A 25,553-nucleotide genomic window follows, 5' to 3' on the forward strand; every position below is an offset into this window, starting at 1 on the left:
AATAACCTTTTAAGGAACATAGCCTGGTACACCAAGTATACAGAGCCGTGTTCCCTGCACATTGAAATATTTATCCCGAGATGGGTGTGTGTAGCACACAACTACATGCTTTAGTTGTTTTTCTTCTTCTCTGATTAAAAAAATTACGTTTCTTAAAAATCAACTACACTCATCTCCAAAACTCAAATTGTGTTCGAGTATGGCGCAGCTTGTGTTATAGTATGAAAGGAACTGGAAAAGAATACAACAACAACAACAACAACAACAAAGCCTTTTCCCACTAAGTGGGGTCGGCTATATGAATCCTAGAACGCCATTGCGCTCGGTTTTGTGTCATGTCCTCCGTTAGATCCAAGTACTCTAAGTCTTTTCTTAGAGTCTCTTCCAAAGTTTTCCTAGGTCTTCCTCTACCCCTTCGGCCCTGAACCTCTGTCCCGTAGTCACATCTTCGAACCGGAGCGTCAGTCGGCCTTCTTTGCACATGTCCAAATCACCGGAGCTGATTTTCTCTCATCTTTCCTACAATTTCGGCTACTCCTACTTTACCTCGGATATCCTCATTCCCAATCTTATCCTTTCTCGTGTGCCCACACATCCCACGAAGCATCCTCATCTCCGCTACACCTATTTTGTGTACGTGTTGATGCTTCACCGCCCAACATTCTGTGCCATACAACATCGCTGGCCTTATTGCCGTCCTATAAAATTTTTCCTTGAGCTTCAGTGGCCTACGACGGTCACACAACACGCCGGATGCACTCTTACACTTCATCCATCCAGCTCGTATTCTATGGTTGAGATCTCTATCTAATTCTCCGTTCTCTTGCAAGATAGATCCTAGGTAGCGAAAACGGTCGCTTTTTGTGATATTCGCTAGATTGCTCCGGTCATTAGTGTGGATAAGTATATAAATGGATAGAGATATGAAAGCAAACACAAGATGTACGTGGTTCACCCAGATTGGCTACGTCCACGGAATAGAAGAGTTCTCATTAATTGTGAAGGGTTTACACAAGTACATAGGTTCAAGCTCTCCTTTAGTGAGTACAAGTGAATGATTTAGTACAAATGACATTCGGAAATATTGTGGGAGAATGATCTCGTAATCACGAAACTTCTAAATATCGGAGTGTGGTGTCGTCTTGACTTGCCTTATCTGTCTCATAGGTAGATGTGGCATCTTCTCTGGAAGTACTCTTCCTCCATCCAGGGGTGGTATCTTTAACTGGTAGAGATGCACAAGGTAATGTATCAATTTCACTTGAAGCTTACTTGTAGTTTCAGGCTTGGTCAAGCGCGATACAAACCATGTAGTAGGAGTCCCCTAAGTCGCCGAGCTAGGGGGTCTGCTGAAAGAGGTGACAGACAAGGTAAGCAATCAGAGCTCCGACTGATTGTTCACCTTCTCCCCATCTTGCAGCAGCATGAAGGATAAAGAGAAGAAAAATGAGAAGAGATGATATGAGATACTTTTGCTTTTGAAGAAGTAACTTTCCACAGGCTTATTCTTGAACTGAGCTGGAGGGTTTTCTGGTTTCCTCCAAAGTATAAGGCCGACTGAAGAATTTGAGGGTCAAAACAAGTCCATCAAATCTAGAGTACGTTCCACCCTGCTGATATGGGATACTTTTGCTTTTGATAGAGTAATGGATGTATCGGCACGTGTGCTGTTACGCTTGTCTCCACATGCTTCCTTGTATCCTTCGCACTTGCCCTATCTGTTCCTCAAGCAGATGCGGAATCTTCCCTGGAAACATAAGATGTTGAAGATGAGTACTCGAGAGCAATGCCAGGTAAGTAATCAGGTAAGGGGTTCCAGGCAGTCAGTTCCTGGCTGGAAGCTTGATTCCAAGTGCTGACTGATTGCTCTCTTTCTCCTTGTCTTGCAGGTAAAAACAAGACCAAAGGAAAAGACAGGGAAAAAGCATGATATGGGATACTCTTGCTTTTAACCCTGATGATATGAGATATTCTTGCTCTAGTATAGCTTGTTTGCAGAGGTATTATCGGGGGGAAAGAAAGCTGAATATTTCGAAAGGCTTCGTTGGGAGTGCCCTCTCAGATATGATGAAGGGTTGAGCATTTTTGCAGGTCTGCCTGTCCGTTGGGGATGGAGGTCGACATATATAGGAGTCTCCCTAACAACAAGTAGTAATGCTATTCCTTTACCCTGCTTGGTCATAGCACGGTAGTGGGAGCTGCCAGTTTCACATGTTTTAACTCTGTCAGAGCACTTTGAAAAAGTGGTCTGTGGTATCTGGCTCTCGAGATTCGGAGAACGATGCCTCATCGATTTTTGAGAAAGCAATCATGCTGGGGGTCTGGCTCTCGAGATTCGGAGAGCAGTGTCTCTTCGATTTTTGAGGAAGTAATCATGTTGGGAGTCTGGCTCTCGAGATTCGGAGGGCGGTGCCTCTTCGATTTTGGAGCAAGCAATCCTGTTGGGAGTGTTGTCTCGAATGTGAGTAAAGGTTGGGCATGTTTGCTAGTCTACCTTGCCACGAAGCACAGAGGTTGACACACAGGGACTTTCCAATTATCCAGCAGTGGTACTGTTCCTTTACCCTTGTGGGTAATAATATGGTAGCTAGACCTTCAAAATTTATGTGTCTAAACTTTGCTAGTGCTGTTTCTTTGCTATTCTTTTACCTTTCTTGGTCAGAGCGATGTAGTGGGAGCTGCAAGCTTCACGTGCTCAACTTTGGCAGAGAACTTTGGCAAAGTTATCTGTGGTACCCATGAGCTATTGTTGCGTGTGGGAAGTGGGTGATTGAACAGTAAGATTCATGTGCTTTCTACTTCACCAGAAGTCTTCGACAGAATGCCCATAATTTCTGCAAAGCTGAGTGTGTGTGTGACAGGTGCTGACAAGGCTAGAAAAGTAGGTGCCTCTTCGATTTCTGAGATCGGCCCTCGTGGTCTCTGAGCAGCCCAGCTTTTGAGAAAGCGAGCGCCTCTTCGATTGATTCGGAGAACGATGCCTCATCGATTTTTGAGAAAGCAATCATGCTGGGGGTCTGGCTCTCGAAGATTTGGGGAGCAGTGTCTCTTCAATTTTTGAGAAAGTAATCATGTTGGGAGTCTGGCTCTCGAGATTCGGAGGGCGGTGCCTCTTCGATTTTGGAGCAAGCAATCTTGTTGGGAGTGTTTTCTCGAATGTGAGTAAAGGTTGGGCATGTTTGCTAGTCTACCTTGCCACGAAGCACAGAGGTTGACACACAGGGACTTTCCAATTATCCAGCAATGGTACTGTTCCTTTACCCTCTCTTCGATTTTTAAGAAAGTAGTCATGTTGGGAGTCTGGCTCTCGAGATTCGGAGGACGGTGCCTTTTCGATTTTGGAGCAAGCAATCTTATTGGGAGTGTTTTCTCGAATGTGAGTAAAGGTTGGGCATGTTTGCTAGTCTACCTTGCCACGAAGCACAGAGGTTGACACACAGGGACTTTCCAATTATCCAGCAGTGGTACTGTTCCTTTACCCTTGTGGGTAATAATATGGTAGCTAGACCTTCAAAATTTATGGGTCTAAACTTTGTTAGTGCTGTTTCTTTGCTATTCTTTTACCCTTCTTGGTCAGAGCGATGTAGTGGGAGCTGCAAGCTTCACGTGCTCAACTTTGGCAGAGAACTTTGGCAAAGTTATCTGTGGTACCCATGAGCTATTGTTGCGTGTGGGAAGTGGGTGATTGAACAGTAAGATTCATGTGTTTTCTACTTCCCCAGAAGTCTTCTACAGAATGCCCATAATTTCCGCAAAGCTGAGTGTGCGTGTGACAGGTGCTGACAAGGCTGGAAAAGTAGGTGCCTCTTCGATTTCTGAGATCGGCCCTCGTGGTCTCTGGGGAGCCCAGCTTTTGAGAAAGCGAGCGCCTCTTCGATTTCCGAGATCGGCCTTCGTGGTCTTTGAGCAGCCCAACTTTTGAGAAAGCAAACGCCTCTTCGATTTCTGAGATCAACCCTCGTGATCTCTAAGCAGCCCAGCTTTTGAGAAAGCAAACGCCTCTTCGATTTCTGAGCAGGCGCCTCTTCGATTTCTGAAGCTCCGTCGAGTGCAGATTTTTATAGGGGCTGGCATTAAGTTCCAAAGCACACTTGAATCTCCACCAGTAGAAGCTTCATTCTTGCACTTCTAAGATCTTGATTTGTCCGACCTCTTCTCTCTTCAACACCTTTGAAAATGTCTGGCCCCTCCGACCGTCGTTTTGACTTGAACCTTGTTGAAGAGACAACCCCGCCTTCTCCAGACAACATATGGCGCCCATCATTCGTCTCCCCTACTGGTCCTCTTACCGTTGGGGATTCCGTGATGAAGAATGATATGACCGCTGCGGTGGTGGCCAGGAACCTTCTCACTCCCAAAGATAACAGACTACTTTCCAAACGGTCTGATGAGTTAGCTGTTAAGGATTCCCTGGCTCTCAGTGTTCAGTGTGCAGGTTCTGTGTCTAATATGGCCCAACGCCTATTTGCTCGAACCCGCCAAGTTGAATCATTGGCGGCTGAAGTGATGAGTCTCAAACAGGAGATTAGAGGGCTCAAGCATGAGAATAAACAGTTGCACCGGCTCGCACATGACTATGCTACAAACATGAAGAGGAAGCTTGACCAGATGAAGGAAACTGATGGTCAGGTTTTACTTGATCATCAGAGATTTGTGGGTTTGTTCCAAAGGCATTTATTGCCTTCGTCTTCTGGAGCTGTACCGCGTAATGAAGCTCCGAATGATCAACCTCTGATGCCTCCTCCTTCTAGGGTTCTGTCCAGTACTGAGGCTCCAAATGATCCCCCTCCGGTGCCTTCTCTTTCTGGGGCTCTACCGACTGCTGAGACTTCTCCTAAGCAACCTTTGTGAAGGCTCCCTCTTGTGTGTTTATTTTGACTCATGTATATGTACATATTTGTAGCTTATCGGGGATATCAATAAATAAGCTTTCCTTCATTTCAACGTATTGTGTTAAATACACCAAAGCCTTCTTCGCTAAGTTCTTTGAATTTTCTTTTGTTGAAACTTGTATGTTGAAGCTTTCTGAGTGGAGCATGTAGGTTGGGGTAGTGTTCCCTTAATTTCCCGAGTGAGGAAAACTTCTCGGTTGGAGACTTGGAAAATCCAAGTCACTGAGTGGGATCGGCTATATGAATCTTAGAACGCCATTGTGCTCGATCCTGTGTCATGTCCTTCGTTAGATCCAAGTACTCTAAGTCTTTTCTTAGAGTCTCTTCCAAAGTTTTCCTAGGTCTTCCTCTACCCCTTCGGCCCTGAACCTCTGTCCCATAGTCGCATCTTCTAATCGGAGCGTCAGTAGGCCTTCTTTGCACATGTCCAAACCACCGTAACCGATTTTCTCTCATCTTTCCTTCAATTTCGGCTACTCCTACTTTACCCCGGATATCCTCATTCCTAATCTTATCCTTTCTCGTGTGCCCACACATCCAACGAAGCATCCTCATCTCCGCTACACCCATTTTGTGTACGTGTTGATGTTTCACCGCCCAACATTCTGTGCCATACAGCATCGCCGGCCTTATTGCCGTCCTATAAAATTTTCCCTTGAGCTTCAGTGGCATACGGCGGTCACACAACACGCCGGATGCACTCTTCCACTTCATCCATCCAGCTTGTATTCTATGGTTGAGATCTCCATCTAATTCTCCGTTCTTTTGCAAGATAGATCCTAGGTAACGAAAACGGTCGCTCTTTGGTATTTCTTGATCTCCGATCCTCACCCCTAACTCGTTTTGGCCTCCATTTGCACTGAACTTGCACTCCATATATTCTGTCTTTGATTGGCTTAAGCGAAGACCTTTAGATTCCAACACTTCTCTCCAAAGGTTAAGCTTTGCATTTACCCCTTCCTGAGTTTCATCTATCAACACTATATCGTCTGCGAAAAGCATACACCAAGGAATATCATCTTGAATATGTCCTGTTAACTCATCCATTACCAACGCAAAAAGGTAAGGACTTAAGGATGAGCCTTGATGTAATCCTACAGTTATGGGAAAGCTTTCGGTTTGTCCTTCATGAGTTCTTACGGCAGTCTTTGCTCCTTCATACATATCCTTTATAGCTTGGATATATGCTACTCGTACTCCTTTCTTCTCTAAAATCCTCCAAAGAATGTCTCTTGGGACCCTATCATACGCTTTTTCCAAATCTATAAAGACCATGTGTAAATTCTTTTTCCCATCTCTATATCTTTCCATCAATCTTCGTAAGAGATAGATTGCCTCCATGGTTGAGCGCCCTGGCATGAACCCGAATTGGTTGTCAAACTGGAAAAGAATGCCAACCAAAATAACAAGATGGTCGAACAACAGCGCGTTCTTGCGGAGAGAAAACGTCATATATATAATCCTCGAAAGCACATAAAAAACTGAAAGAACATTGATAACCTAAAATGCAGAACTTGAAGTCCTCAACTTTCTTTACTGTGGTAAAAAAACTGTACAAAATCTTTGATAAGCAACTGTCATCTAGATAACAAAACGGAGTAAATTCTGTAAATATATACATTGTTGCCAGAGACATTTCCTATCCATTGTACATACAGACACCACAGAGGAGAGATCCCACTCCTATTAAAATCAATGAAGGGGACTGAATTGTTTGAATAAATATGAAGAATCCCGGCTGACAGCGGTAACCACACAGATAAAAAATTTGAACGAACAGTTCCCGGCATGTTCAACTCCAGCACAATTTTCACCCAAAAGTCAACTTTTGGTTGGAAATCAACTGGCCTATGGCTTTCCAATTTGATGTGAAAAAATCCGATTAAATAAGCAGATCGTCCGCTGCCACATCAACTGAGATAGGCCAATTGGGCATGCAGTAGAGACCACATGAAGTACCTTTTAGGACTGGGAAACAATGGAAAATTCCTTCTGCTGCTCAGGCATCAAGACAGCCAAACGTAGTTTGTGAAGCTGGCACAATTTTGCAAGATTGTTGAATACTGAGACCCTTGCAACATTATTATCCAATAAAACGACATGTGCAATACTGAAAGCTTCACCTTTCTCAACCGCAAATTGCAACTCTCTCATTGATATTTCAAACCAGTCTTTTCTTGTAGACTTGGTTGCTTTAACTTCAATGTACTCTCTACTATTTTCCTTCCCTCCCAGAACTATGTCATATGGTAGCCCAGTTTCGTTATGTTCATTAACCCACTTAACAACTGACTTGCCAGCTTTGTCAACAAAATATTTAAAAGCAACAAGCTCACCTAGCCGCCCAGTTAAAATTGCTTGTGTCGAATTGGGTGTACCAAATCTAAGCTGATCTCTCTTGCTAAAATTAGATGAACCAAAGTCAGGAGCATCAGACACAGGACCAAAACTACTAGGATCAAACTGGATATGCATTGACAAGTCAGCCTCATTGTCAGCCTCACTACAATGTTCTTGCAGACGATTGGAGTCTGGCAAAACTAAAGCTGCAGATGTTGCTGAACAATGTTCAATTGTCCAATTAGTGTCAACCGAAACAGGTGTCAAATTATCTGTTTGTCTGCTGATACCTTCAGAATCATCACCCAATTTACTTTGTACAACCGTGTTAGGCTGTGAACCTGGTGCCTGCGTCTTAAAACCATTTGCACGAGCATAACCAAAGCCTGGTGCAGTTTTCCAATCAACAGGAGGCCAGGTTGCTGCTTTGCTTTTGGATTTCGAACTGCTTTGTTCATTTACTTCGGTTGAAATAGAACTTGTCTGCAGTGGTTTATCACTCCTCGTTAAGGAATGCACAGAAGACAAGGACCAAACAGATTCACCATCAGGAAGCTTTGGCACCTTTTGGCTATTTAAGATGAAAAACTCTGTCTGCTCCTCATTTGAACCTGACTCTGCCATGGTTGTGATCATATGAAGGAAATTTGCAAAGTGCAGTTCAGGACTTCCATTAAAAAATAAACGAGAAAGCTCCAGAAATAATGCGTGAGAATCTGACTCTTGGGTTGTATACAAAATGCTACCCTGTATTTGTGAAATGAAAGGATTAAGTGTATGAAAGTGAGAAAAATTGCAAGTACTCATCACACCAAATTCTTGGTAGAATTATCTTCCGGAATCATAAAACTATGAGAAACACCATTTAATAAGAGAAGTTGATTAAAAGGAGGAACTTTTAGGGGATGCATAATTTATATTTTCTATTTTACCAGAACAAAGTAGGAGGATGGTGTCACTATTTTACCAGAACAAAGTAGGAGGATGGTGTCAAGTAACCTGCATAAGATGTTTCACATACTAAATCCTTGTATTTCAGAAGGATGCAAGTATATTGTGGTTCCAGGTAAAGTCTAAATCAGTTTTAAGTATAAAAGGAGCATTATGAAACACAAACAGCAGGCATTCACATTCAATGAAGGATGAAATAACATACCGTCAGAAGGCAACTACATTCAACTTGCTTCTTGGATTCACTTCCAGTACCCTTTATAACATTCCGGTAAAACAGCTTTTCAACAACTACTACTTGCAAACAGTTCAGAAATTCAGACTGCTTGAGTTGAGAATATTTATCTGGGTGTACACCATTTAAGTACCGCTGAGCATATGGAAGAGCCCAATCCAGCAATGCAGCTTTAAAGCTAGAGTCTTCGATACCAGAATATATTGCCTCGCGAGTTACAACCTGCATGTAAACACAAAGGTATGGGGAAGTTTCAGGTGCATGAGTTAATTTCCATAATTTAGTTTTCCATTTTCTTTTTCAAACTGATAACCCTGAATTTTGTAATACAATGCATTGTTCAATTTAATGTGGCATAATAATGCATAGCAACTTTAGAGATTATTATGACGTATTGAATTCCATTTAATACTCAAACATGTTGCTCAAGTTTCATACACATGCTCACGTGACATGTGCATGTTTGTGAACAAATAGAGACATGTCTCAGCTCCGCGCACATAAAGACATATCTTAATCTTACCTCTGAAAGAGCAGGAATCCCTAAAGTCTGCATGAGGATGGACACTTTCGTACATAGCATCTCTTCATCATCTTTACTCAGTTCACCCAAGTACAGAAAATCAATGCCATCCAAGTGCTTAAACTGCTTGCTTAATTTCTTATCATCACACCAGCACACAAGACCAAATGACGGATGTAGAGAAACCCACTTATCTTGTAAAGTAGGAAGCACCGTACATTCAATCTTTGTAAGCAAATCTTTCAAATAAAGAACATCCTCAGCACTCAATCCTGATTTTAATCCATCAGTCCACTTCAGGAAAACTTGAAAAACCTGACACAAGCAACACAAAACACTTAGATCACCCTGCGGCTTGCATTCATTGTCATATTTCTCTAAACTTGGTTACTTAGTACTTACTGCACTAGCTGCTTGTGAAGGCAAAGCAACATTTGATAAATGAAGCAAAATCTGAATGTAGCTTCGGAGAGGAGGGGTTTCATGTACTCCACAGACGTTAACAAAGAAGTCATGAAGGCCTGGGTAGAAATTGCAAAGCGTCTTAATCAATGGGCCATGAGCAACACCTGCTGAGCTGCACTGACGATGAATTTCTCTGATTTGGTCTACAAACGATGTGGAATCATGCCAGTATACTTCTGCAGGGGACAACAATGTACCACATACCACATCCTCGTGCCTGAAGCTAGATGCATAAGGAATAAATATTGAAGGACCTGAATGGAAAACCTCTGCAATTTTCTCCGTTGAAGCAGCCATTTCATTCCAGATTAATGTGTAAAATTTCAACATTTGCCCTAGGCTGGAAGACAAAAGAAAAGCCGACTTTAAAGTGTGCAATCTTTTTTTTAAGATGCAAATTTTTTGCAGACCGTGCAAAATTAAACAAATACAATAAGAGTAAAGCGTACATATAAATATATGTTTTGTGTCGAGCATTGCTTAAGGTTGTGATTTTGAAGGGACATATATCTCCCTATAAGAACATTGCTTAAAATTACCTCCCGATTATGTGGATCTAATGCCTATAAAAGCAAATGATACTGTAGAGGTAATGCTCTAGGTTTAAGCACTTCAATTTCTTTGGTAATAGTATTCACAAAATTGGTGAAACCAAAACATTTAGCCTAAGATATAAGAAATAAAAGCTAATGATATCACTCCTGAATAAAATGAGGTCAATCATGATGGAGGGAAAATCATAATCATACCTGGCCTGGAATTCATTTTCACGCCTCCATAACTTCAAGACCTCCAGAGCATCGTCAAGAGAAACTATTGTCTTAAAGCCAATATCACGTACGAAATTCTCACTTCTCACCTGTTTCAAAAGAATAAAAAAACAATGGAGCACATGGATCAAGAAACTTCAAACAACATTTAAGATTTTGTACAGCTGAAATTGTAGTTATTATATCCACAGTATAGCATTGTCTCACATCCATGTTATAGAACATATAGCAATCGAAAAGTATGCCGCTACGCCTTCCAGAAACAACATATGCAAAATATTCTTGAGGTGTATTGCTCATTTCATAGTGGAAACAATAGGGATTGCTAAAGAGGATTGGAATCTAGAGCTATTGATTTTTTTTTCTTTTTCAAATTTGGTAATAATATAGACCTGTAATCAAAAGATGCAGCCATCTCCAAATTCTAAACATATAATAAATTCTAATATCTCTAACTAGGTGTAATTTCATTTTTTTTATTTAATAAATTTTCACCTCATACAGTCGAGTTTTCTCTTGAAAAAAACAAAAGTTTCATTCCAATATAGGTACCAAAATCTGAGCCACATTCTCTAAAAAAAAAACAAAAGGTTCTGGAACATCACTGTAAGAATCAAACAACCACCGCAGACTGCTTCACATAGGAAGGGACCAGACCTGAGTTGTGGAACAAATAAGACTTGGAGTTGAGTTTGTTCGAAAATTTAGCATCAGATATGCCATAATTATTCGGTGGTAAAATACTGAACAACTGTGCTTCACTTGACCCTGGTTGGCTCAATAAAAAATGAATAACCACATTCCAGAACCCAAAATCCCCATGACTTTGACAGAATCATAAATCTTAACCCTCATATGTCACCACGTATGAAGAAAATGGCCAGAAAATCAACAAACCATTTAAAAAGGGAGGATTAGATTTGAGAGAGGTTTTGCTTTGATGAAGATGGCATGGGTGTTGCATTAGCGAGTTTTGAGGTTAATAATAGCGACACCCAGGCCATCTTAGTCAAGTAAAAACCTCTCCCAACATAATCCTCCCATTTTAAATCGTTTCTTGATTTTGTGGCTTATTCTTCATTTTGCACATGTAAACAGTTGGATATGAATTAGTAGGTCAACAGAGAGGCGGTGGGGGAATTATTAAGGAAGTACAGCGTCCAAACAGCAACACCGTATAAATAATGTTAATTAATTTCTTAACTACCAAAAAAAATTTCTTCTTCGTAGATGCAACATCATAATATCCTTTTGTCTTATTATAAATTGTTTTATGAAGCGACAAAATTTTATTTATACTTCTATAAACAAGGACAACATCAAACATAAAAGAGAACAGACAGGCTTATCAAATCGAATGATAATAATATAATGATGTCACCAACCATTAACACCAATATTCAACTAATTCACATAATTAAAAACTTGAAGCTAAACTGTGAATCCTAGTGATTATGAAAAGCATGTCATATTAGATAATTAAAATACGATTAGAGAAAAAAAACATATTAGAAGATAGAAACTAACGTTGACATATAAATAATTGTGTAGAAGAAATCCAAAATATAAATATCACAAGAAGTCAAGGTTCGACATAGATTAATTTCCCCACACAAAGATTTTCACAGAATTATTTACAATCATTCATCAGCAGATACCTACAAATATTCTCACGCCAATGTGATGTGAAGTTATATAAGCTTTATTGACACCATTCAAACTGTTAGGAAAAATCGCGAAGTAATTTAGTATGCAGAAAAGACAAAACATGTAGAAAAGAAATAAAAAAGGTCACAACCTTTTCCCTTTGAAGTAAAAAATGGGGAAATTCGTATGCAAGTACCAAACTAACCTTTGGAATCGCAAAAGGAGCAGATGCCCCTAGAGTCGAACGCACTGCATCACAGTCATGATATAAATGTTTAGGATAGTGAAGCACATCATCCATCGCTGATGCTACCCACTGCACATCACAGATGCTACTTATAAATGAAGATTTGAAGGGCCTTCTGTCGGCTTCAGAGTTAGAAGCACAATAACCAGTAGTTTTTTCACTATAACAATCATCCCACAAAGTATCAAGAACCTCTAAAAGATATTCACAACCTCTTTTGTTGCCATCTCTGGCCAATACTGACAATAAGTCGACCAATTCAGGGGACTCCCAATCTGTGATATTTGGCCTAAGGGAAATTAAGTCCTTATCCCATATCAAATTCTTAACTACTCCATCTGAAATATCAGCTATTCCCTTCTCAACTTGAACTACTTTGACGAAATCCATTATCCCAATTTGCTGGAAAAATTGCCTCCACTTCTCCAGTTCACATGGGAGTGACTTTGAAACAGGATGTCTCAAATAGGAGATGTCAACCTCATGCCACTTCATATCCACCATATTAATCAACATCTTTATGTCCACGGGATTACCAAATTCTTGACTGAAATGAATTGATACCTCAGAAGGTCGTTTAAAGCCATGATTTGTTGATATGTAAGCCTTATCCAGTATTTCAGAGATTATATATTCCCTTTCAACATGACAATCGGAGCAGCTAGACTGTAGGTGGAGCATAACAAAGCAGAGATATTCAATCATCAAATTCTTATCCCTATCCATAATTCTATCTTCAGACATAGCTGGCAGGATGTGCACTTTGACAATTTCGTGTGTAGACAACTTCTGGACACCAATTCGGAAAAGCATACACGTGAGTTTTTCAACTGTCGTCACATCCATGGATGACATGTCTGCAGACAGTGTAGAAAGGAGGGCAGGATTTACGGTCCGAAGTTTTGCATATAAATGTGGAAAGGACTCAAGTCCGTGCTGAGCTTCAAGCTCAGTGCATGAGGCATCAAAATGTAACCAAATTGGGCCTTCATCTATTGCACCGTAAGTACCATCTGAAAGAGGAATGAATGGAATTTTTCGAAGGTTTTCTATGACATCCATTTGAATTCTAGAGTCAAATGAAGCTTCCACAGATGAACTGAAAAACATTGCATAAAGTTCACTTAGCCAAAAGGCCAGCCAACCAAACCCCATTGATTTAATATCATTATGTTTATGGCATAAAGAGACCATAACTTGAAGAAGAACTTTGGGCCCATACTCCGCAATACCTAGTGCACTTGCAAGTTGGTCTGACAGCACAATATTTTTATCCAAGAACCCAAGGCCAAGATGTTCACATAGTAAACTGTCAGGAAGAAGTGAATGAGCACGTTCATTCCAACCTCTTAGGACTTTGCAAGGAGGAACCCATTCATTGTTTCGACCTTCTAGGAGTAAGCAATTTGACATACGTAATTTAGAAATAATCAATCGAGGAAGAGAAGAAAAGAAGCCATGCACCTCCCCAACAAGCGGAACAAAGGACATATAAGCTGCCACAGCTCTGCCTGGATTCTCTCTAAAACATGGAAGAGCACAAAAAGATCTCTCAACATTGATGAACAAACCTGGAAATTCTGACAATAGCCACTGGTTCCAGGGACTATCTCCATCCACTTCCTCTCTAGATGAAGTAATGGCAAAATCACCCTGCAGAATAAATTTCAGGCCATAAGTTCTTAGAGGAAGAAATGCAAAAACCGGGTGTTGGCGTAAATCTGGACTATAATCGCCACTATCGGATTCCTTCAAAGTCAATGCTATCGAGATCTCTGTTTTTTGTACATCACTACGAACAAATTCAGCTTGCAATTTTTGAGATACTACAAACCATGTCATTTTTTCTTTCCCATGTGAAACCTTAACGATACCATCTCCCACAATTTCTTTTCTCATGACAGTAAGTGAATCATCGAGCAAGTTTCTGAACTTGATACACTGGAGGCGGTGCAGAAAGAGTAATAAAGATGGATGAAGATCTGAAAACATATTTATAATGTTCTTCATGACAGTTGCATCTGATAACTTTGATTTGAAAGGAAGAACAATGCAAGTGTTCCAGCAGTCACGGTCCGATTGATCACTGCCACCAGAAGTAAGCCTACTAAACAAGTCAATACTGCACGGAGGTACAACTGTTGGCAAAACAAACCCGATCTGACCCTCACTTATATCAAATTTGATATGGAACCCATTGGAATGAATTTCTGGAGCATCTGTGACCTGCAGATAAATGCAAGCATATTAATGAAAGCATATTATCAATGTCTTTCTGGACCATTATGGATCCAGTGGAGCAAGTCTCCTCCAAACAGGGAATGAAGCTGAGAGTTTGATTAACAAAAATAATAAATAATTCATAGCAGCAGTAAAACATATAATCCATAGTTCCTATAATAAGGCTTGTTAGAAATTCAAATGATAGTACAACTGTACAAGATACTTCACTTAATGCAGCAAACAATCGAAAAAGAAAAGGTGTGGTTTGACATGACAGAGAGAGAGAGAATGACAACTGCAGTGTTTTCACAACCTACCCGAAATACTGATTTGAAACCAATGCCCTTCTGGCCTATATATCCAGCATTAGATCCTTTCTTGGTGGAACTGCCAACGTCACAAAGTGCTCTAATATTCTGGGAAGAGAATCCTTGCTCATTGTTTAAAACAATAATACTTGATTCTTGAAGAATGAATGTTAGAGTTGGTTCTACATTTGTTGGGTAGGTATTATCATCAGCATTTTGAACCTGAGACAACAATGAAAGAATAAATACGTACAACAATTAGATGTATTAAAACATCACTAGCTTATCAAAGGCTTGTTTTCAACTTTAGACTCAATTATAGTATCAACAATATAAAGATCATACACACTCTAAATTTGAAATAGTATTTGACAATATGTTGTTGTAGGAGAAATTTTATAAATGAAAGGTGTTGAGAGTACGTCCTACGTTGAGAATTCCAAGCCCTGCATAACAATATATGCTATCAGGGGCATCAGGCAACAAAACAAAATATAAATACATATATAAATATGCATAGTTATGTTTTTCAAACTATCAACCTGGCACCACGCTATAAACAAATAATAAAGTTGACTACTTAACATGTCAGGCTGTTTAGAAAGATTTCTATATGTATAAATACACATGTAACCACTAGTCAGTAAACCCAGAAAGCCGTACAAATCTTAGCAAAGTTCATTTATTAATCAGAATCCAAGAGAATGTCCAGAAATTACATGAAAAAAAGTATATAACAAGACCGGGCATTTATACCATAAATGAAAGAGGAAAATATTATATGACAAGACCAAGAATTTAGACGGTAAATGTAAATGAAAGAGGGGACACCAAAAAGATAATAAAAAAGGAGGAAAACATCACATAATTGAGCAGATGACTGCACTAAGCACAATGAAAGGGGGAAAAGGACAGAGAGAGAGAGAAAGGGCACCCTTACCAGCTCAAGAAGAAAGTGTGAATCCTGAGAATACAATTCCTGTGAAAGACAATGAAGAGCTCTCCCTAAGCGAGCATGCTGCTTCTTTAGCATGATACTTTCAACACTTTGTAGGCTTGAATCAAGACCGAATTCATCTCTCCGGATTGACTCAATTACCTGGGCTGCATCTTCATGTTTATTAAGCTCCGCAGAACTCTGTGTGGAACAATATCCACTTCTAGCATCAGAAGCTTCTGCACTATCAATCTTCATACAGATACCAGTACATCCACGGGTCTGCTCATCTGACCTACCAGATGCACCCATGCTCTGTTCAGAAGCAGAAAACTTACCTGACACATCTTGCACAATCATTGAGCTTGACCCTGTTTCATAACTAACAGAATTCATACGTGAATCCGCAGATATGGACAAGTCAGTAGCATCCTTGGAACAAAATTCATAGTAATCAGTAATCCACTCAACTATACCAAGAGACAACCCAACTTCATGAAGCATGAGACGCTGTTCTGATTTGATACATTCACCCAGAATGGCTGAAGGAGCATGTTTGACAACAGATTGTATCCCAGAAAGCAATATATCAGCAGCAAAATCACGAAACTCGGTAGGTAGATACCCAAGACATTCAAGGACAAATCTTGATATAACAGGCGTTGCACTATTCATCTTGCTTAAGTCACTGTGTAATTTACTACACAATTTACCAGCAGCAACTTCACCAACAATTTCTTGTCTAGACAGTGGTTCTCCATAATTAAAAGAATTATTATTGTCATGTACTTCCAAACCATCTAAATAATTCTTCAGGATTACTTCAAATGCATGTTGTATATGAATTTTCAGAAGGGAGACAGGAACATGTTTTTCTCCCCCAACTAGTGAAAATAGAGAGAGCATTTTCACTGCTGTTTGAAAAGAGGATCCTTGAAGTGCAGCTTCCAAGAATGAATCAACAGTTGCTGAATGATCTAACCGAATCAGTTTTCCATCTCTTGTCACCAAACACAACAGTTCATCCGTGTTGACTTCCTTCAACAGCCATGGTAAAAGAGGACCAAGAGAGGGAGCAAACAAAAGGTCCCAATGTGACCATAAGTTTAAATCTGACATCATTGGTGCCCTAAGTAAAACTTCAATTGCATCCTTGGATGTAACAGATTCATAAGGCTTTGCTTTCTGGCCACTGTCAGTATTGATTAAAGTGCTGTTCCATAGGACATTCTCAATCTGTGCTGATGACTGTCTAGCATTACTAGTTCCACATAGTGCCATTGAAAATAGAACACATTTGGAAATCGCAGCATTTTTATGCTTTCCCACTATGCTTAAGAAATCTTCCACTGAACCATTTTCGATAGTTGTGAAACTAACCAATGGGAACTGCTTCCTATGCAGCAGTAATATTTTTTCTTTAGTAATGTTTTCATCCTCCCATAAACTATTCAAAGCTTGAGATACTAAAACAACCAAATGGTGTTGGAGCAAGCAAACCTCCAAAGGACACTTCCCAGTTACGTCACCGGTCAGGAACTTGCACAGCTCGTGTGGCAGTAGACAAGCATATTTCTCTAAGAACATAAAAAACTCCCCATGACCGAGGGATTTAAATTCCTCGACACCAAATTCTTTGACCAGCCAAAGCTCGCAATCACAAAGCTTTCTCAAGAAGATAAATATCTTCTCCTGAAGTGATTGACTATCGTTATGCCTTCCTTGATCACTCTCAAAATACAAGGTAATTTTTCTGATTATGTCCTCAACAGAAACACCTGTGAAATTTAATTACAGAACACCATAAGGCATACAAGTTTCAAAGAGAAACATAAAAAATGAGGGAACAGAAAAAGACGAGATATTATCTTATTATAAGAAGTTAAGAAAAAATACTTTGGTGTCAATAATTTAAACCTATTTGCGGCAGTAATTTTGACTGCCTACAGCTCAAAAGTGTGCTGGGGTACTGAAATTCATTTTTCAATTGTTAGATGGAATCACTATTGTAAAATAATCAATGTATTAAAAGCGTGAGTCATGGGCGAGGTGTCCGAGGCGAAGCCCCGTCTAGGCGTGAGACGTGAGGCGTGAGGCGAAGCCTCACGGGATTAAATTTTTTATTTATTTTTTATATATTATACATATAATTGTATAAAAAAAATAATACTATGTAATTTTAACATTCATTCTCAATTTATATATTATACATAGATTAAGTATATAATATTATAATCCCCTTATCTACACTTTGGGTGCGTTTGTTGTACCGGACTATGTTGGACTGGATTAGCTTCAAGGATTAAACTGGACTGGCTTAGAATAGACTAAGTTGGACTGATTTAATGAAGCATTTGGTGTAGTGTCCGAATAAAAAGAGGATTCTAATATTATGTACTTAATCTATATATATATACACACACACACACACATATATATATTATTATTCTATTATAACTTAATCTTATCAATTAATAAAAAAAAAGGTCGTACCCAGTGCACAAGGCTCCCGCTTTACGCAGGGTCTTATCAATTAATATTTTATTAATTTTTTAATCTATATGAATTAATATTTTATTATTACTTATTATTTCAAGAATCATCCCGTGACCTCCTTTGTTTTCTCCGCCTCATCTTCGTTCTCTATACCTCCATTTTTCTCTCCGCCCACCGCATCCCTCCCATCTGCCTCTTTTCTCCTTCATTTTCTCTGTACCAGGGTCTCCATCCCCTTCTTTTTTTCTCCCATTTCACCTCTGTACCACTGTCCCCTCTCTTCTCCCTTTGTATTTATTTTGTTTCGCCTCAAAGGAAACGCCTGGCACGGGAGCTGAAGCAGCAGAGTAGCGAAGATCATTCACGGATTCTAAGTCCTTCAAGCGGAGATCTGGTGTTCTTTCGTGAAGCAAAAAGGGGAAATCTGGGTTGTGGGTTCGTCGGGAAGCAAACAGGGGCAGATGCGCCTGGACGCCTTGAGGCGCGCCTCCGCCGCCTCAGCATCTCCGGCGAAGCATTTCGCCTACTCCAGCAAAACAGAGGCGTTTGCCTCACCGCCCAGCCTCAAGGGCGCCCTAGGCGCGCCCCGAGGCGAGTTCTTTAAAACATTGAAAATAATAGAAGATTAATACCCATGATGTGATCCAAAGGGGGAGGCCTTATGCCTGCTAATCTCCTCATTCTTGTGTTATGTGCAAAGCAGCGGGGGAAAGTGTGGGTCATGTAACCTTACACTGTCCCCTTAGATACAACGGGTTGTAGAGATTGTTTAGCGAGAGCTTTCTGGAATGCATAAGTGCTAGGAACAGGTAAACAAGTAAGACATGGTTAGCTTTTTAGACACTAGTTATATTGTAGGTTATCTGGATGGAGCGGAATAGGAGAATCTTTAAAGAGTATGAAGGGGTGGAAGTGGATAGACAATGGAAAAAGGTTAAGTTTGGGCCTCCATTTGGGCTTTGGTGACTTGGGAATTCAAAGAATTATCTATTTCTTCTAACCAGGATTACAGGTGGTTGAAGATTTCTTTGTTGTTTTCACTCTATCTAGAGTTCACCGCAGTTTCTTAGTGCTTCTGGAATTTATGTTGTACTTGTATCTATTAGTGATGTTATTGATGTAGACTGCTTGTCCACGAATTGTGTTTGTACCATACTTGACCAATCCCGAAACTAATGAGCACTGGTCAACGTTATACCGTCAAGGACCCAGAAGAGTTTCCAGGCCAATCACAACGCGACACGTGTCAACATCAGAAGCCAATCATAGCGCGACACGTGTTAACATCAGAAGCCAATCACAACACGACAAGTGTCAATGTCAGAATGAAACTAGAAACTCTCTTCTATAAATAGAGATCATTCTCTCACAATATTTCCTAATGTTATTTGTACTAAATCATTCACTTGTACTCACCAAAGGAGAGCTTGAACCTATGTACTTGTGTAAACCCTTCACAATTAATGAGAACTCCTCTACTCCGTAGACGTAGCCAATCTGGGTGAACCATGTAGATCTTGTGTTTGCTTCCCTGTCTCTATCCATTTACATACTTATTCACACTAGTGACCGGAGCAATCTAGCGAAGGTCACAAACTTAACACTTTCTGTTGTACCAAAGTCCTCGTTGATTTTGTGCATCAACAAATTGTAATTAATGTTTTCTTCACTATTAATGGCTTGTTTACTAACTTCAAATAGGGAAAGTTTGAAATATGGGTTATTAAGAATGGTTTTGTATTTGCTGGATTTTCAGGTATTGGATTTAGAATGATTCCAAATGTGTTGGTAAACCCAGGGGAAGTCATAAAATAGAAAAAACTCGCATTCTAGGTAAGGAAACATGCCATTATTATGTGAAGAAGAACGTCAGTCATGTTGGTCAAGGGTGCTTTAGTCTTTTAGTGTCTAGGGTTTTAAAATAAAAGCTGTCAATTTATGGTTCCAGCAGGCCCATTAGTCTTTAAATTTCTTTGATCTATAAGGATCCGGTTATTATTTCCACTTTCTAAAGGAATGGGTTATTTTTTGTTCAATTAGGTTTAGGTTTGTTATAAGTTGCATCATTGTAATTCTCTTTAGATAGTAATGAATAATAAAGGTCGGTCGTACCCAGTGCACAAGGCTCCTGCTTTACGCAGGGTCTGGGAGAGGTGAATGTCGGCTAGTCTTACCCCCATTTATGGAGAGGCTGCTCCCAAGTCTCGAACCCGAGACCTACCGCTCATGGGCGAAGGCACTTGCCATCGCACCAAGTGCGACCTCTTAGATAGTAATGAATAATGATTGAATAAAATCGATGGAGCTTTTCTCCTCTCTAGGTTAGTGTGATTCTAACCCTAGTTGTCATGCCCAAGGCCTCTAGGAGTGATTCATAGAAACCCATGATGCTAGTAGTTTCTATCCTGTACTCATATTTTCCCATAATCCTTTTGTCCTGTATCATTATGCTTCTTCTTTTTCAAAAAAATTAAAATAACCATCACTTACTCTGCATATGCTCAACAATATGTTCACTGATGACCCGTGGATCCTTCATTTTTTGTTCATCTTTGGTAACTGGTTCAACATCTATGCTCACATATTCAGGACAGTTATCAGTAAGACTGCCAGTTAACTCATATTGACTGACAGTTTGGAATGTATCATACATGCTGTCCCACATTCCACATTTGATAGACGAGACCTGCAACATAGAAATGACAATGTGAGTGATCATAAACAGTTGCATAACAATAAAGGATTTCACTGGTTATCACAATACAAAACAAAACTTCCACAGCAAACCTGTGGAAAACTGAAAGAACCACACATAAGACAAATTCAGAACCTTCTAGAGTAATTTTTTTGAAAATTTTCAGATATAAAGAATGATCTTAACATAATATACAGGCCTATAATATGCCATCTATAAGCATAACAACAATTTTAAAAACCATTATTGGCTACTTTGTGTTCTTTCCTTGTATACTTCCCATACTCTCAGGTAGGACCTTCTCTTATCTTAAATACAAGGCCTTAGCTGAATCTTACCTTAAAGCATTCAAGGTAATTAAATGTATTGAACCCATGATAGAGAAACCAAAAGCAAAAGGAACTACATGAAATACACTAAAATATGTAATACAAGAGTTAAAACACCAAAACACACAAACATAACAAAAACATATATGCATCTCCATACTTTAATATCCTCAGGAATTCAATAATTAAAAATCTGCAAAACAATAAAATACTACATGTGAAACTAATAAGCTGATAATTAAACAGGCCACAATGACTTACAGCAACATTTAGTAATCCAATTAATGGATCTAGGGAAAACATTGACTTGATTTTCTTTCTCTTCTGAGCTTTAGTATTATTATACAGCAGCATTCTATCAAGTACCTACAAGAAACAAAAGATATTTTGTGAAACCGAAATTTGTAGAATAAAAAATGAAAGAACTCTGATACTTATAACACTTGTAATAAGGCTAAGTTAAAACAGCGAAGGAAGAAAAAATGAAAGAACGTGGTGTAACTTTTGTAATGCAAGGAAACACAATTTATTGGAATTATTTGACATGTATTTCTTATCCTTGTCAACACCCGTGGGATACGAGAAACATCAATACTTTTAGAACTCTGTTACTTATAGCACTCATAAGGCTAAGTTAAAACAGCGAAGGAATAAAATATGAAAGAACATGGTGCAACTTTTGTAATACAAGGAAACACAATTTATTGAAATTATTTGACATGTATTTCTTATCCTTGTCAACACCCGTGGGATATGAGAAACATCGGCAAACACCTCCAGTTCTTCCCTGAATATATTTCCTTTATATACCCAACCTTCCCCCATTAATATAATTCACTAAAAAATATCAATCTGTAAAGATATCAGCCAGAAAATGAAGCACATTTCCAGGCATAATGTTTTCATCAAATCTTTGAAACCTAGTGAATTTGGTATCAGTTACACGTAAAAATCAAGTTCATTATAATTCTCAAAAGCAATGAAAATACATAGCAAACTAAATACATTACATAAACAGATACCGTACTATTGGCAGATATGTGATATCTAATCATTTGTTTACATACCAAAACAAAAGCATGAACATACCTCCGTCACAGTGTGCTCCCGACATGCCTCCTTCCAGGTTGTAATAAACATCTTCATATAGTTATTGTCAACTGAAAGTTCATCTTCATGCAAATTGCTGACCTCATTGGTTTCCCTACCATTTTGCACAGGAAGGGCATCTTGAACCTTATCTCTCTTCCGCAATTTGTGCGGAATGGAGATTGCACTGTTTATGTTTTCAGATTTCCTTTTCTTTCTAACAGACCCACTACTCTCATTGTGCTTTTGGGTGCCGCTAGCTGGAGAAAGCTGGCTCAACCCAAGACGTGTCCTCTCTTCTATTGCAGACGGGTAAGGACAGCTGCTCACTTGGTCGGAACTTTTAACAGATTGTGCTGAGTGGTTAACCTGACTACCTGTGGCATGGTCATTATTTTCAAAATCATCTTCGGATGAATAATTCTCATTATCTTCATCATCTGAGCTCGAAGAATCAAATCTAATGTGCTTGCCACGAAAATCCTTATGCATGGAAGAAAACGATTCAACACGCTGAGAAATGGTGCTGAAACGTTCGTCTAGCTGATTTTTCAGTGCGGAGAAAAGTGGACGCTTCCTACATTTTGTATCTAACTTTTGCTCAAATCCCTTCGCAGATTTCTTTTCTAATCTCCTGGCTTTCCGAATGGCCGAAATATAATTCCTGTGATCATAAAGTAACTTCAATCTACGACATTATAAATTTGCATACATCATTGAAAAAAAATGAATGAGATGATTATATAATAATACCATGAGACTGTCTTAACCCCTTAGAAAACTAAAATCATGGTTAACAAATTTAACCATCAATAAACTAGGATTGATACACACACACACACACACACACAAACACAGAGGTGATGACTCATATAAATTATAAATGACCAACTACTTCATAAAGGTCTGCAACGAAGCAGAACCAAGGTCAACAAATAATGCTTGAGATTGGGCCATTTTATTTTATATCAAAATGTCTGTGAATCCTGAATAGTATTCATGACAAAGAGATTTTATAGTTAGTGGCAAGAATTGACAAACAGCATGCATTACCTCAGCAGAAGCATGCATCAAATATCCCTGTGACTCAAAGAGAGAATGGGCAAGTACTATAAGAGATCCTACTCAACATCCCTAATCCAGAAGGAAAAAAATTTAACTGCCGCGTGCACTTACAAATATTAGAAGGAATTTTAGTGCATGAAAGCTCCATAAACTAGTAAATCCAGCATCATATAAATGCATATGAACTAAAGAAAAAAGAGATTTCCTTTGCCAATGTAATTCTCTGGTCACAATTTATCTATCCACAAAATAGCTTTGCTAATCATAAAGTAGAAGCAACAAATGTGAGACATACCCCACACTGTGAATTCGTATTCCAAGATCATCCTTGCTTGCAGCTGCTCGCCTCTTAACGATGAAATCTAAAATCTCTTCAGGGCTAAACCTTTTATTGTTAGAAGTATCCATGAACTCTGAAAGTAGAGATATTATCTCCCAACTAGTTATCTTAAACACTTTAGTTGTATCAGACTTCACCGAGAAATAATGCAAAACAAGTGGCTGTCGCAACAAAGGGCCCAATCCCAGCTCTTCAAACTGCTCAATCCTCTCATTCTTGCAGATTGCTACTTCCATATCATACAATGAAGTAATGGTTTGAACGCCAACGAAACAATGGATAAATGCATTTATCTAAATTCCAATAGAAAATAAGTAAAGATTGATGGAATTTAATACATAAAGGCATAGATCTTGTAAGACAAAATACAGAAAATATGCAAAATTTTAATATTGTATCATATGCTTCTTTTGTTGAGAAAACAAGAGAAAATAAATAGTTGCATGTTCATTGTGCGTGATTGTATTACTTTTACTTTACAAATGAAACTTCATATTCAAATGAGCGAAACAAAAGACAATATGTATACTCACCCTGGACAACTAATGTCCAGTGCATATAGATAGCAAATCTCCTTGCAATTGCTAATAAAAAGGTCAAGCCTTTTAGTTGCTCTCAACCCCAATCAGAAATATTAATTTATTAAATCACATCCATTATGTTTATCAAACTACTGAAAAAAACCCAACGAAGCAAGATAACTTTTGCCAGAGAAAATGGGTAAAGTAAAAAATATCCTTAAGAAGCCCAGAGTTCTCTCGACTCTTTGGTCCAAAATTCCAATTCTTCACCCCACAATCAAATGTGGTCTCTCTTATATCCATGATTTTCTTTGTTTAATGTGGTTTCTCGGAGGTCAATTACAAGCAATACAAATCATGTATGTTTCCCCCAATACAGAGTAATTTCAATAATTCCTAACACGCAATCGAAGTGTTTAAATTACGAAAGAAGTATTACCAATATCAATTGCAACTCTTTTCCCATACTTTCTTAGCAACCAAATGAAGCATTACTTAGAGGGTAGCATTACCTTCGCTTCGGTGAGCATGAGGCGGTTCAGAGACGGCACTTGCTGCATCTGAAACCCCAAAGAATCCCAGCTATCAACCTTGAGCATCAGAAGGGCCGACTGCGAGACCTTCCACGCGGAGACGTTCTCTCCTGCGGCGGCAAGTTCGTCGCGAGCCTTCCCCACTGCGCGGTCAATTCTCTCGAGCATATCTCTCGAGTTCTGAGGCCGAAAGACCGTCGAGCTCGAAACCTGCTGGGGAGGAGGAGTGAAGCCAGCGTTTTGGCGGGAGAAATTAGGGTTTTGGATAGGGAAATTAGTGGGAGGGAAGGTTTGGTAAGGGTTTTGGTAGGCACTGTGGGGTATGAAGGCAGGGTTGGAGGGATAGACATATGGTGAATTGATGGGGCTTTGGAGGGGGAAATTAGGGTTTTGGGGTTGTTGCGGTGGCTGACCCCGTCCGCCGCCGGAGGAGCGGCGAGAAGGTCGTCCGTACATGGCGAGGAAGAAACAGAGACAGAGAAGGGAAAATATTTGGTGGGTGCGTGGAGTTAGTTATTAATCGAGGGAGTTTGCACCCAGCTTCGTACTGGAGACCCAGCAGCAGCTTTACTACAGGGCTGGCTAGCCACGCTCTCTCTGCACTTGCTGGGTTTGTGAGAGCGTTTTACGGCAGGCGCGAAATCTTTTTGTTTCTGACTGGAGGTTTTGTTGGGGTTTTAGGTTGAGCACCGCTCTTTCTCAGCGTCCTCGTTTATTGGCTTTTATAGGATCGGTTATATATATAATTATTTTATTTTATTTGTTTTGTTTTTTGATATATTTTGGATGTCAAATTAAGAAGAAAAAAAAAACCACATAGCGCTTCAATTCAATACATTGTCACATATTTTTTTTTTTAACAAGATGATGTATTATTAAATTGAAATGTCATAACGATGACAGACATGTTTCATGTAAGTTATTCTCTATACGTAGACATAAGGTTT

At 39.4% G+C, this 25,553-nt stretch overlaps 2 protein-coding genes across 2 annotated transcripts in view; one reads left to right on the forward strand and one right to left on the reverse strand.

Moving 5' to 3' along the window:
* The window catches only part of LOC126618647 (uncharacterized), an 82,278-nt gene that overhangs the window by 15,736 nt on the left and 40,989 nt on the right, over positions 1 to 25,553 (forward strand). Inside the window, exon 2 of the mRNA XM_050286769.1 lies at positions 2,472 to 4,657. Coding sequence (XP_050142726.1) covers positions 4,177 to 4,657 — 481 coding nt within the window. The 5' untranslated portion in view covers positions 2,472 to 4,176. The remainder of the gene's footprint in view (positions 1 to 2,471; positions 4,658 to 25,553) is intronic.
* LOC126618630 (protein NO VEIN-like) lies at positions 6,399 to 25,301 on the reverse strand. The gene is made up of 13 exons (XM_050286737.1): positions 24,586 to 25,301; positions 23,508 to 23,845; positions 22,148 to 22,811; positions 21,320 to 21,424; positions 20,525 to 20,720; positions 15,542 to 17,316; positions 14,611 to 14,823; positions 12,029 to 14,296; positions 10,156 to 10,265; positions 9,344 to 9,746; positions 8,942 to 9,256; positions 8,389 to 8,640; positions 6,399 to 7,979 (listed from the first exon to the last, which is right to left on the reverse strand). The coding sequence occupies exons 1-13, from the start codon at positions 25,060 to 25,062 to the stop codon at positions 6,855 to 6,857; spliced, it is 8,241 nt and encodes a 2,746-aa protein (XP_050142694.1). The 5' UTR covers positions 25,063 to 25,301; the 3' UTR covers positions 6,399 to 6,854.

The sequence above is a fragment of the Malus sylvestris genome, chromosome 4, assembly GCF_916048215.2.
Source record: "Malus sylvestris chromosome 4, drMalSylv7.2, whole genome shotgun sequence".
Taxonomy (NCBI): Eukaryota; Viridiplantae; Streptophyta; class Magnoliopsida; order Rosales; family Rosaceae; genus Malus; species Malus sylvestris.